The 13904-nt window shown below is 40.8% G+C and overlaps 1 protein-coding gene across 1 annotated transcript in view; it reads left to right on the plus strand.

Annotated features, from left to right (window-relative positions):
• The window catches only part of LOC117526592 (tudor domain-containing protein 7A-like), a 61844-nt gene extending 51639 nt beyond the window's left edge, over positions 1-10205 (plus strand). Inside the window, exons 13-16 of the mRNA XM_034188651.1 lie at positions 2379-2440; positions 3715-3914; positions 5333-5493; positions 9685-10205. Of these exons, the coding sequence (XP_034044542.1) occupies positions 2379-2440; positions 3715-3914; positions 5333-5493; positions 9685-9932 (671 nt within the window). The 3' untranslated portion in view covers positions 9933-10205. The remainder of the gene's footprint in view (positions 1-2378; positions 2441-3714; positions 3915-5332; positions 5494-9684) is intronic.
• Positions 10206-13904: the final 3699 nt, after the last annotated feature.

Genomic DNA, 13904 nt, shown 5'->3' on the forward strand with positions numbered 1-13904 from the left:
TCCCCGATTTGTGATCGGAGCGCCCCTGACGTCCTTCCGAGCAGATCAGAGCGCTCTTAACACACAACACATGGCAGGAATATCTATAAGATTATCTTTAGCGTCATCACGTTTGTTGGGGCGTCCTTGAGATTGTAGGAAGGGGAAGATTGGGTCTGATATTGGCCTAATTGTCCTGCTGTGTGAACCAGGCCTTAGCCATTTCAGCATTGACCAAACTACCTCATGTCTTGTTCACCGGTAAAGGACCCCTGAATTTTGAGTGAGAATTTTGAAATGTTCAGAAAATTTTTCACGCATAAATGTCATGCTACGTGGTGCGATCTAATCGCCAACATGATGTGCAGCTCGTCAAGTGAGTAAAGAAGTCAACAGAGCAAGTGGCGACGTCAGAGGATTGCATCAGAGCGCACCTTGTCTGAACAATTATAACAAGATGTTAAATCTATCAAATACACACTTAAACAGCTGCACACAAGAAGGAAAGACACACAACTGTTTTACCAAGCCATGACAAATAATTACCTTTTTAGATGACTCAAAATGCTTTTTGCAGCTTTTTAGGCGCATGCGAATGGCTGGAGCGGGCCTCTGTGATTCAGGAAGTGATTACAGCCGTTTTCCACGGCCAATTTACAGGGAAAATGATTAATCCGACACGAAATAATTATTTTATATAAACTGCGTCCAGTACAGAACGCGTGGTAGCAGGTAGAACAAAGAACGGCATCATCACGGGTGGGATCATCACGACGACGTGCGTGCTATTGCGGGAATAAAGACATGCTCGTGTCAGGGGGCCTCAAGTAAGCTATTATTGTAATGTTTTGTTTTTAAAAGTACAATAGTAATGTTCAGATGCCTCAGTTGTTTCCACTGAGAAAATGCTGTACCGATGTTGACTCTCGTTTGACCTCTTGCTTTATCCCGAGCCTTTTTCATCGCAGCCTTTTCTGCCTCTGGCTTTCTATCGGGGTGAGCCGTTAAACGTAACAGTGGAAGTGGTAGTTTCGGCTGAATTCCCTCTGCCATTGTACCAAAGTGAACTTCTTTGGTGAAATGAGTGTGCACGAGAGGAGGAGAGAGGGACAGAGGGGGCATTAATCCTGGTGATGCAAGCAGGCAGCACTAGACATGTAGGCATCTGGTTGGTTTTTTGAGAAGCACCGTGGGGCTTATACTGGTCAGAGTTTTATTGATCCCACAGCTGCTACAGACGTCTAATTTTTCTTTTTTTGCTTTTCTGAATACATAATGTATTGATGACTGTCAGGATAGACGGACCCTTTCATCCAGTATAACGAAAAGTGTTTCTAAACAGTTACCTACCTTAGCTTTAATGATTCATTCATTTAATGTTAAAATATAAAAGGAAACAGCTTTTGCAAATAATAAAATTGTTGTTCTTTAAAGAGCCTTTGTTTTATTTAGAAGCGCAGCAGTGACGACAGCTGAGCTGGACCTTCAGGACATTTAACCAGATGGTCTCCTACACAGCTTTGACCTCTTAGTGGCCTTTTTGGTGGTATTTTCCTCACATTTTGAAGAGCAGAGATGTTCTGTTCTTCTGTCTGGACTTCAGGTTTTGGTGTTCAGCTCCATCACAGGAAGTTTTTGAAGTGCATCTGTATTTCCAGTTCTCTGCACAGCAAATGTTGAAATGTTCCTGATGTGCGACAAGTGAAGAAATATATTTCTTAAAATTGTTAAAAAAAAAACACACACACAAAATGGTTTAAGTTATTTAAAGTCAAGCCTTTTTTTGTAGTCACAGCATTAACAAACTGTGTAGCTTTATTTGAAGCTTTAAAAGTAGCCTTTAAAATGGATTTTAACAATTTACAAATTAAAATGTTCACTCAGCTTGACTGAGTGATTCTGCAGCTTATGGCTAAGCTAACGTTAGCCGATCATAAACCTTCAGCAGTGCAGTGAAGTCATGTTTTATTTTTGATTACTCTCACCTCAGACAAATTTGCAGAAGCTCTGTTGCTCAAACTGTGTGTTTGTATATATCCAAAAGTGAAGAATTTCAGATTGAGTGGGTCTGCTCCATCACCCCGGCTGCTGTGTCTCTCTCTGCCTGGGGCTGTGGCCTGAATCCTGGCTGCTGTGGACCAGTGTCAGTCTGATCAGTCCTCCTCATCTCAGCGTGACTCCGAGCAGTCACTGAAACAAAGCTTCTCCTAGCAGGGTGATGGGTGACTCGTTCTTCTACTTCTTTTTCTCTTAAAATTGTGGTTCTGGCAGACGCAAATCATGTCCATGTCCATCGTGAGGGGAGACGTCAAAATATGCAGATGAGGCATGCAGTGTGAAAGGCCCATAACTGTACACATTAGTCATCCCATACTTGTCTTGTACTCTTTTCTCTGCAGTTATCACCACAGATGCAAAGCAGACACTAATGATGCCGCCGCCGCCACTGGAGCTTCCCACGGTGCGTATGGAGAAAATATTTCTCCTGTTGTTTATATTGTACACATTTTTGTCTCCATTGAAGAGACGGGTTTGCCTGAGTCCTAAAGCTTACCAGTGCATACAGTAAATGCTGTACGTTCTCTTTCCCCATTGCTCCTTTGTAGAACTGAAGATGTGCACGCAGGTGATCAATTATGTTTGTTTTCACATTTTGTTGCAAAATGATTGACTTGCGAAACATGATTGGCTTCAGTACGTATTTTTACTAAATGGTAGTTGTATTATCAGCTCTTTAGTCAATAGATGTCTGGGAGGTGAGTTTCATCGTGCAAGTAAACAATTACTATGTCATTGAAAAGTAGGAACTACTGCATGTAAAAACGTAAAAAGGCAAAATCTGTAATTTTGTATTGAATACAAAATTGGCCGTTATGATGTCTGTTCAGTCAAATGCTAGAATGTTTACTGCTAGTTGTATAAACATCATAGTTGATCTGTGGTCCGTACAGACCAGCGCAAACATGAACTGCGGATTAATTGCAAAGATTACTCAAGTGTAAAGTTTGTGTTATGGTGACTTGTTTTTAAAGAGATAACTGCTTTCATTTCAATGCAGTCATGGTACAGTCAGTCTGAGTAGAGGTTAGAGCAGCTGCATTCACCACTGCATGTTAAAAACAGCCTTGTGCTTGCTGCACACTTGCTGCACTTCTACATCTCTGAAAAATGAAGGGAGTTAAGGATGAAGTGTCCATCTCTCACCTGTGCATTTGTACACTCACTGAATTGAGTATCTTGCTCAAAGGCCCTGCACAGCTGAGCTGGCAGAAGATCCACAGCTTGGATGTGAATGTTGATTTGGCATAAGTTTTACACCAGATGCCCTGATGCAACTCCACATTACATGGAGAAATGTGGCAGGGGTGGGGTTTGAACCGGGAACCTTCCACACTGAAACCAAGCGCACTCACCACTTGGCCACTTTTCATTATTTTTAGAAGCTATTTTTGAATTTTAATTTTTTTTTCACGGATACATTCAAATTGCAGTTTAATACAACCATTACTGGTAAGTATTTTATTTTAAATATTATTATGTAAAACACCTTGTTTTCATTCAGGACCACAGGCAACACCCCGTTGACTCCATTGTTTACTTTGAATGTATAGACTACAACTAGGAATAACTGACAACAGAAAAGGCAAAAGACATCAGAATGATTTTGTCAGCTGAAGAGAAATTACTGTTGCCCAAAGGCTTGTGATGACATCCACCTCATTCTCCTCTGTGCAGGCTGGAGAGAATGTTGACGTGTTTGTATCGGTGGCTTGCCACCCTGGTTACTTTGTAATCCAGCTTTGGCAAGACCTCCATAAACTGGCGGTGTTGATGGGAGAAATGGTTATTTACTATAACCAGAATGCTTCGAGTGTAGAACCATTGGCCACTGATGTCAGGAAGGGAGACATCTGTGCTGCTCAAATAGGCAAGGGGTAGGTGTTTGTCACAAAACCGTCCACTGCTGGCAAATACAACCCCAATTCCAATGAAGTTGGGACGTTATGTAAAATGTAAATAAAAACAGAATACAATGATTTGTAAATCATTACTTGTACTTGTAACAACACTCAATAAGCATTTGGGAACTGAGGACACTAATTGATGAAGCTTTGTAGGTGGAATTCTTTCCCGTTCTTGCTTGATGTACGACTTCAGTTGTTCAACAGTCCGGGGTCTCCGTTTTCGTATTTTGCGCTTCATAATGTGCCACACATTTTCAATGGGCAACAGGTCTGAACTGCAGGCAGGCCAGTCTAGTACCTGCACTCTTACTACGAAGCCACGCTGTTGTAACACATGCAGAATATGGCTTGGCATTGTCTTACTGAAATAAGCAGGGACATCCCTAAAAAAGATGTTGCTTGGATGGCAGCATGTGTTGCTCCAAAACCTGGATGTACCTTTCAGCATTGATGGTGCCATCACAGATGTGTAAGTTGCCCATGCCATGGTCACTAACACACCCCCATACCATCACAGATGCTGGCTTTTGAACATTGCGCTGGTACCAATCCGGATGATCTTCTTCCTCTTTTGTCCAGAGGATACAATGTCCATGATTTCCAAAAACAATTTGAAATGTGGTCTCATCAGACCACAGTACACTTTTCCACTTTGCGTCTGTCCATTTCAAATGAGCTCGAGCCCAGAGAAGGTGGCAGCGTTTCTGGATGTTGTTGATGTACGGCAGTCCAGACCTGTGGCGCCCTGTGTGAAAACGTGTGATGCATTATGAAGCACAAAATACGACAGCGGAGACCCCGGACTGTTGAACAACTGAAGTCGTATATCAAGCAAGAATGGGAAAGAATTCCACCTACGAAGCTTCAGCAATTAGTGTCCTCAGTTCCCAAACGCTTATTGAGTGTTGTTAGAAGGAAAGGTGATGCAACACAGTGGTAAACATACCACTGTCCCAGCTTTTTTGAAACGTGTTGCAGGCATCATTTCAAAATGAGCAAATATTTGCACAAAAACAATAAAGTCTATCAGTTTGAACATTAAATATCTTGTCTTTGTGGTGTATTCAACTGAATATAGGTTGAAGAGGATTTGCAAATCATTGTATTTTGTTTTTATTTACATTTTGCGTAACATTCCAACTTCATCGGAATTGGGGTTGTACCATGTTTTTTGTTAAATCCCATGAATTAAATGGTGCTATTTTACATTGTTACAGAAATCATGTTCACCAAGGTGAAATGATCACACCTAAAGTCACACTGCTCTCATTAATTACGGAAGAACAAACGTGTTAAACGTATTATGAATGATAAAATACAAACATTTGCTGCGTGAACCTTAACTGAACACCAACATTTCGGTCTTTCTTCTGCACCTCTCTAAATAGCTGGTATCGTGTGATGGTGGAAGGGATCCTCACCAATAGGTTGGCATCAGTCTATGACTTGGACCGCGGCAAACGTGAGCTGATCTGCTTTAATCTCCTCCGACCTCTCATACAGGAGTTTCGACAGCTGCCATTCCAGGCAGTTACCGCACAACTGGCAGGTAAGTTTGAACACTTTAAAGTGTTATTGCAATAGAGGCGCCAACAGACTGATAGCGACTGTTGCTGTGTGTAATAGTCGTTTCATGAAAGCTGTTACTGGATTCTTTCATTTTTTTTCTTTTCTATTCTTAAGTCAACAAATGATGGCTGAAGCTTTGTTGATTGCGAAATGGATGAGAGCAGAATGACAACAGTGTATTTTATTGGACTGGAAAGATACACGGGTGAGAGTGTCGGGCTTGTACCGCAGAACTGCACCACCAGGACAAAAATATGTTTTGAATAAGACAAACTTAAATTGACACCTACTAAATAATGCTGAATGCACATCAATTTGGAAATCAATTATTAATTAAATCCAGCAACATGTTAAATTTGTAAAACTGTACAAATCTTTGATTTATTAACATTCTAGGAGCATATTTGAAAATTAAGTCGAGATCTCACAATATAATTATTAAAGGGGTCATGTTGTACAAAATCAGAGTTGGCACATTCAACCTGATGGAGCTTCAGAGGTGCTGAAAAGGGGAATGGGCAAAACTGCCCAAAGATAGGTGCACCAAGCTTGTGGCATCATACTCAAGAAGACTTGAGGCTGTAATTGCTGCCAAAGGGGCATCAACAAAGTATTGAGCAATGAGTGTGAATACTTATGTATAGCAGTGGTCAGAATAATAGTAGTGCTATGTGACTAAAAAGTCAGTGAGTTCGTCAGTTTTGTGGAACAAACAGGTGTGAATCAGGTGTCCCCTATGTAAGGATGAAGCCAGCACCTGTTGAACATGCTTTTCTCTTTGAAAGTCTGAGGAAAATGGGATGTTCAAGACATTGTTCAGAAGAACAGCGTAGTTTGATTAAAATTTTGATTGGAGAAGGGAAAACTTATACGCATGTGCAAAAAAGTATAGGCTGTTCATCTACAGTGATCTCCAGTGCTTTAAAATGGACAAAAAAAAATAAGACGCGTGGAAGAAAACGGAAAAGAACCATCAAAATGGATAGAAGAATAACCAGAATGGCAAAGGCTCACCCATTGATCAGCTCCAGGATGATCAAAGTCTGGAGTTACCTGTAAGTGCTGTGACAGTTGGAAGACGCCTGTGTGAAGCTAATTTATTTGCAAGAATCCCCCGCAAAGCCCCTCTGTTAAATAAAAGATGTGCAGAAGAGGTTACAATTTGCCAAAGAACACATCAACTGGCCTAAAGAGAAATGGAGGAATATTTTGTGGACTGATGAGAGTAAAATTGTTCTTTTTGGGTCCAAGGGCCGCAGACAGTTTGTGAGATGACCCCCAAACTCTGAATTCAAGCCACAGTTCACAGTGAAGCATGGTGGTGCAAGCATCATGATATGGGCATGTTTCACCTACTATGGTGTTGGGCCTATATATCGCATACCAGGTATCATGGATCAGTTTGGATATGTCAAAATACTTGAAGAGGTCATGTTGCCTTATGCTGAAGAGGACATGCCCTTGAAATGGGTGTTTGAACAAGACAATGACCCCAAGCACACTAGTAAACGAGCAAAATCTTGGTTCCAAACCAACAAAATTAATGCCTCGCAGATGTGAAGAAATCATGAAAAACTGTGGTTATACAACTAAATACTAGTTTAGTGATTCACACGATTGCTAAAAAAAAGCATTTTGAACATAATAGTTTTGAGTTTGTAGCATCAACAGCAGATGCTACTATTATTGTGAACACCCCCTTTTCTACTTTTTTTTTTTTACTAATAGCCCAATTTCATAGCCTTAAGAGTGTGCATATCATGAATGCTTGGTCTTGTTGGATTTGTGAGAATCTACTGAATCTACTGGTACCTTGTTTCCCATGTAGCAGTAAGAAATATACTCAAAACCTGGATTAATGTTTTTAGTCACATAGCACTACTATTATCCTGAACACTACTGTACACGTCATTTCTTAGTTTTTTATTTTTAAGAAATCTGCAAAAATTTCAGAAAAAAAAAGTTTTCCATGTTGTCATTATCGGGTGTTGTGAGTAGAATTTTGAGGGGAAAAAATGTATTGACTCCATTTTGGAATGAGGCTGCAATATAAAATGTGGTGACAGTGAAGCCCAATGAATACTTTCTGGATGCACTGTATCCACATCCCGCTCAAATCCAGCTCTCGCCAGCATAACCTCTTGAAACCAAGAAAATTTGGCTGAATGCAGCTGTCTGTGTTGCCAGTGGAAATATGGTGCCATCCACCCATCCATCAGAGCCTCAAATCCATGGTACACTGACATTAAGAGATATTGCCACGAGACAAAATATTTAAATATGTAACTAATTAATTTGCTCTGTCAGTCACAGTGCTAAAGCTGAGGAAATGAAACTTGTTAACAGACAGACAAACACCAGTTGGATTAATTTTAATAACTTAATAATATGGATTATATGTTACCAAAAAGGGGTTCAGGTTAGGATCGGGTCAAGTCTTTTATTTTTAAATTTGTCTAACTGGCTTTCTGTCTGTAGTGAAACCTGGTGAATTGCAGCACGTAGGTGATGTTTTCAGCGTGCCGCTCTCTTTCAGAATGACAGTAACAGTCATTCAGATTGTTGTCCAGGTGCAGTTCGTTGATGGGGTTGGGGGGTGTTGGCTTTGTCATTGGTAATCTACCTGAGCCCCTTCCAGTCATTGGCTGAGAAATGGTGACAGAGTTTCTCGCAGTACAGTCATTTAGCTTTTGTCACTGTCTTACTAAATCTGTATTTGGACTCTGAATTATTGTACTGTTTTTATTTTGTTTAATAATTTGCATTTCACTTACTTTATTTTTCTATTTTGCATGCCCTTATGCCTGGTGCACACGGCAAGATAATTCGGCCGATATCGGACCCAGTCTTCCCCTTCTGACAATCTTAAGGACGCCCTGATAATCATGATGATGCTAAAGATAATCTTATCAGATATTCCTGCCGTGTGTGGTGTGTTAAGAGCGCTCTGATCTGCTCGGAAGGACGTCAGGGGCGCTCTGATCGCAAATCGGGGTTATTCAACATGTTGGATTGTCTTAGTCCTCCGAGCACAAATGAGCATGCAGCCTGCTGAATGTGACGTGTAGCCAATCAGAAAGCGATGTGACGGACACACTAACATCAAAACAGCTGTTCTGACTTACCAGAGTGTCTCGTGGTCGCGCTGCCTCCACTCCTTTAAAGAACACCTTTTCTTTTTGCATTGTTTTTTCCTCTGTTTTAAATAGTCCACAAACTATCTCCGTTTGTTTACTCTGAAGTCACGTTTAATCTCAAGAGATTTCCTGTCTGACCTGGGAATGTTCGTGTGTGAAATCTGTTCATGTGTGTTTTTACCGTGTGGCTGATCACCACACACTGTACGACCAAACCTGTTAGATCTATGATTTTTTTTTATTTTTATCTTAACGTGTGGTCTCTCAGGCTTTGGAAACCTACAGATAATTGTAAAATCTTTTTATTATTATTATTATTACTACTTGCACCGTGGGCCTCGGGGAGTTCTGCAGTTTCAGTCCTGTATATGTTCGGTACATATGGCATTGATAATAAAGCTGACTTTGACCCTATATTTCTTTTCAGTGATGTTCTCGTGCGGCCATTCAGACAGATCAGACTTGTGCTGTTGCAAATATTAAAATCATTCCCACGCTGAGTAAATCTCAAGTCTGATGAAAACTGTTATCCACACAAGGTTTTTTAAGATGACGTCGGGAAATACTTTAATTCCTTATCGTGAAAATTATTTGTTAATAAATGCAGCATTTTTTTTTTTTTTTTAAAGAAGTCTCTCTGTGTTGCTCCGGGTGCGTTTCCCGCTGAACCAGAAGATGCCAGCACTTTGTCGCACCAACCAGAAGAAGAAAAAACATTTTATGTTTCAAATATCTTTGTTACGAAGCATAAGGATAGCAATAATATAAATGGTGTGGAATGGATATCTTGCTTCTTTTAAACAATACGTATTATGCCAAAAGACAAACGGTACAAAACAATGAAAGACCCACAACAGAAAAATAACACCAGCAGACAAGCAAAATCAAACATAAATGGACACATCATCGAAACCAATAACAACAATAAAAAAAAAAAGGTTGTAAAAGTGGCGGCTGCAGGGATTCACACATGCTTCACAACAAAGAATAGTTATGAGCTGTCTATTCTTCTGTAACTTGATTTTCTTCTGCAGGTGTGACACAGCACCATTGGTCTGAGAAATCCGCCATGTTGTTCAGGAACCATGTGGAACAGCGGGCGTTGGTCGCCCACGTGGCGAGTGTCCTTGAAGAGTCAAAGGATCAGTGTGACTTACAGGAGCCCAGGTTGACTGTTTATCTGGTGGACACCACAGTGGAGGACAGGGATGTTTGGATTCACACCCTAATGGCAAACATTGATGACCAGTCCTCAGCCGCTAAGAACTCCCCCGCTAACTAGCTCTATTTTGATCAACCTGTTGGCATGTTGTTTATTTTTGAGAGAGAACTTTTATGGTGGTGCTAACAAAACAAGGGAGTTTTTGTTTCCCCTTAAGTGTGTTCTTTAATGTAGCCCATCGGTTGTTAGTACTATTGTGTCAACTTAGTGTCACATTTGAAACCATAATATTTAGTTCATTGCATGTTGACTTGCTGTGTAACTTTTCTTTAGGTTTTTATTTTGGTCAATATACGTGAAATATTGCTTGTTGTTCTTTGTCCTGATATACCTTCCTCCCACTAAAAATTAAATTTAGTCATTTCTAATATATGCAGAAATGTTTGTTTTTTAATTATATATGTGAACCTTGTCGCTGCTTAACAGATGACCCATTTCTTGTTAGCTGGTTGACGATGCTTTTCTGGTGCTTCAAAATCATACAGTAGGTGCCATCTTAAATTTAAAATGTCACTGACTGTTGGTTGCTGAATTCCATCCATCCATCCATTTTCTTCCGCTTTATCCGGAGTCGGGTCGCGGGGGCAGCAGCTCAGGCAAAGCCGCCCAGACCTCCCGATCCACACACACCTCCCACAGCTCCTCCGGGGGAACCCCAAGGCATTCCCAAGCCAGCCGAGAGATGTAATCCTTCCAGCGTGTCCTGGGTCTTCCCTGGGGCCTCCTCCCAATGGGACATGCCCGGAACACCTCTCCAGCGAGGCGTCCAGGGGGCATCCGGAAAAGATGCCCGAGCCACCTCAACTGACTCCTTTCGACGTGGAGGAGCAGCGGCTCGACTCCGAGCTCCTCCCGAGTGACCGAGCTCCTCACCCTATCTCTAAGGGAGCACCCAGCCACCCTGCGGACGAAACTCATCTCGGCCGCTTGTACCGCTGAATATGTAAGTTGGTCCTCCAGAGACTGTGCTACGTTGTAAATAAAGGCTGCAGCCAATCATAGAGCGGCGTGTCTCAGCCAATCAGCAAAATGTCAGACTCCTGGCTAAAAGTCACGTGACCAAATAACCCGATACCGACTCCTTTGCGTTGGCTGGAGGAGTGGAACCAACTTACTGTTTTTTTTTTTTTTTTTTTTTTTTCGTTTTTTTTTTATTTACACAATTATAAACAATACAGGCGAATAAAACAAATAGAACAGAAAACACAGAACAATGGCTCAAGGTGTGCAAACAGATAAAGGCATTAAAATAGTTTACATAAAACAGATTTGAAATTAAATTCTCTTCATAATGTCACCCATGGCAACCAAACAAATCAAAAACTTGTTAAACAGATTTTCCCCCCCCCCCCCCAAGCAATTACTCAGAATAAAAATGTGGAGTTTAACTGCAGAATAAATAAATAAATAAAAATTTAAGTATCAGAAAGCCTTCTTGATTCACTCCATGTAGGTTTTAAAACGTACTGTTATCAGACAAACATCCACTTACAAGTGAAGCACAAACAACTGCTGTAACTAATGAATAACTTTAATTAAAACCTAAAGAAATAAACCATTTTCTAACACAAAATAGAGGAAAATACAGCATTAACCTTCTTTTCCCAGTCAGTTTTGTTCAAATTCAGATCACTTGAATGATTTTGTAAATGTCCAGAGTGTCTTTGCTCTGCAGTCAGCGCTTCCTTATATTCTGCTGGGAATCGATGATATCAAACATCACAAAATAAGGTTAAAAAAATTGACAAATTTTGATCAATTAATATGAATAATTTATTGAGCCTTACATTTTGTAGCTGCCCCAATTATCACTCACAAAGTCACCCTGCTGTCAAAATGAAAAAGCATCGTTGGTGCTGCTCTGTTATTGCTGAGATTGTCTGTAAACAACCGGTTAGGTTGAAAGATGAAACAATTCAGATAAAATATATCTTGTATAAAATATAGATCTTGTAGTCGATTAGCAACAAGGCAAGTTTTAAAAGACAAAGTCGATTTTATTTAGTCAGCTAAGGGAAGAGGAAAGTAATCCTTTTGTTTTATTTTAATGTGATTTCTTGTCCAAAAGACTAGCTTATCTTCTAGTCCATTATTTTCTTGTCCAAGACTTGGTGCTAAATTTGTTGTCGTCTACATTTGCACAAGGATCAAGTTATTTTTATTAAGATCTTCTTGTTCTCTATTCAATTTGTACTTTTGTTTTATTGGTATCCCAGTGTTCATATATATATATATATATATATATATATATATATATATATACACTCAACAAAAATATATATATACACTCAACAAAAATATAAACGCAACACTTTTGGTTTTGCTCCCATTTTGTATGAGATGAACTCAAAGATCTAAAATTTTTTCCACATACACAATATCACCATTTCTCTCAAATACTGTTCACAAACCAGTCTAAATGTGTGATAGTGAGCACTTCTCCTTTGCTGAGATAATCCATCCCACCTCACAGGTGTGCCATATCAAGATGCTGATTAGACACCATGATTAGTGCACAGGTGTGCCTTAGACTGTCCACAATAAAAGGCCACTCTGAAAGGTGCAGTTTTATCACACAGCACAATGCCACAGCTGTCGCAAGATTTGAGGGAGCGTGCAATTGGCATGCTGACAGCAGGAATGTCAACCAGAGCTGTTGCTCGTGTATTGAATGTTCATGTCTCTACCATAAGCCGTCTCCAAAGGCGTTTCAGAGAATTTGGCAGTACATCCAACCAGCCTCACAACCGCAGACCACGTGTAGCCACACCAGCCCAGGACCTCCACATCCAGCATGTTCACCTCCAAGATCGTCTGAGACCAGCCACTCGGACAGCTGCTGGAACAATCGGTTTGCATAACCAAAGAATTTCTGCACAAACTGTCAGAAACCATCTCAGAGAAGCTCATCTGCATGCTCGTTGTCCTCATCGGGGTCTCGACCTGACTCCAGTTCGTCGTCATAACCGACTTGAGTGGGCAAATGCTCACATTCGCTGGCGTTTGGCATGTTGGAGAGGTGTTCTCTTCACGGATGATGCGAAGGAGATGTGTTGCACTGCATGAGGCAAATGGTGGTCACACCAGATACTGACTGGTATCCCCCCCCCACCCCCCAATAAAACAAAACTGCACCTTTCAGAGTGGCCTTTTATTGTGGGCAGTCTAAGGCACACCTGTACACTAATCATGGTGTCTAATCAGCATCTTGGTATGGCACACCTGTGAGGTGGGATGGATTATCTCAGCAAAGGAGAAGTGCTCACTATCACAGATTTCGACTGGTTTGTGAACAATATTTGAGGGAAATGGTGATATTGTGTATGTGGAAAATGTTTTAGATCTTTGAGTTCATCTCATACAAAATGGGAGCAAAACCAAAAGTGTTGCATTTATATTTTTGAGTGTATGTATATATATATATATATATATATAAACTGTCCACTTATTGCTACTTACATTAATTGATGAGATTGTCTTTGCAATCTGTACATGTTCAACTGAGCTCCTCAATATTGTCAAATTTTAGCCTCAGATGGACCATAATGTAAATAAGCGTTTGTTCTATTGTGTCATCCATGTATCATCGATATATTCACTTTTCTGTCTTAACATTGATTTTACAAAATTAACTCAATCAATTCTGTAAATACTGATGATTTTTGTTTTACTCTAAATACTATTTAATCTAAGGGAAGGCTGTCCACATTGCCAGACTGAGAACTGCTCAACTCAGCATCCAACAGTTTGGTGAACACCTGCAGTGCCAGCCACATGGTCAACTGGTGGGATCCGGTGACAGCATTCACCTGCATCATCCTGTCAGCCGCCGTCTGGTAGAACGCCACCTGTGAAGCTTATTAGTGTAGCTTATTCGTAGCTTTGGAGGCCAGGCTGGGCGAATTGGAGACTTGGCTCCGCACCATGGAAAATTCTACAGCTAGCCAGGCCCCTGTAGTCGGTGCGCACCAAGGTAGCTTAGCCGCCGTTAGTTTCCCTCTGGCAGATCCCGAGCAGCCGGGAAAGCAGGCC

The sequence above is a fragment of the Thalassophryne amazonica genome, chromosome 15 (genome assembly GCF_902500255.1).
Source record: "Thalassophryne amazonica chromosome 15, fThaAma1.1, whole genome shotgun sequence".
In the NCBI taxonomy this organism is placed as follows: domain Eukaryota; kingdom Metazoa; phylum Chordata; class Actinopteri; order Batrachoidiformes; family Batrachoididae; genus Thalassophryne; species Thalassophryne amazonica.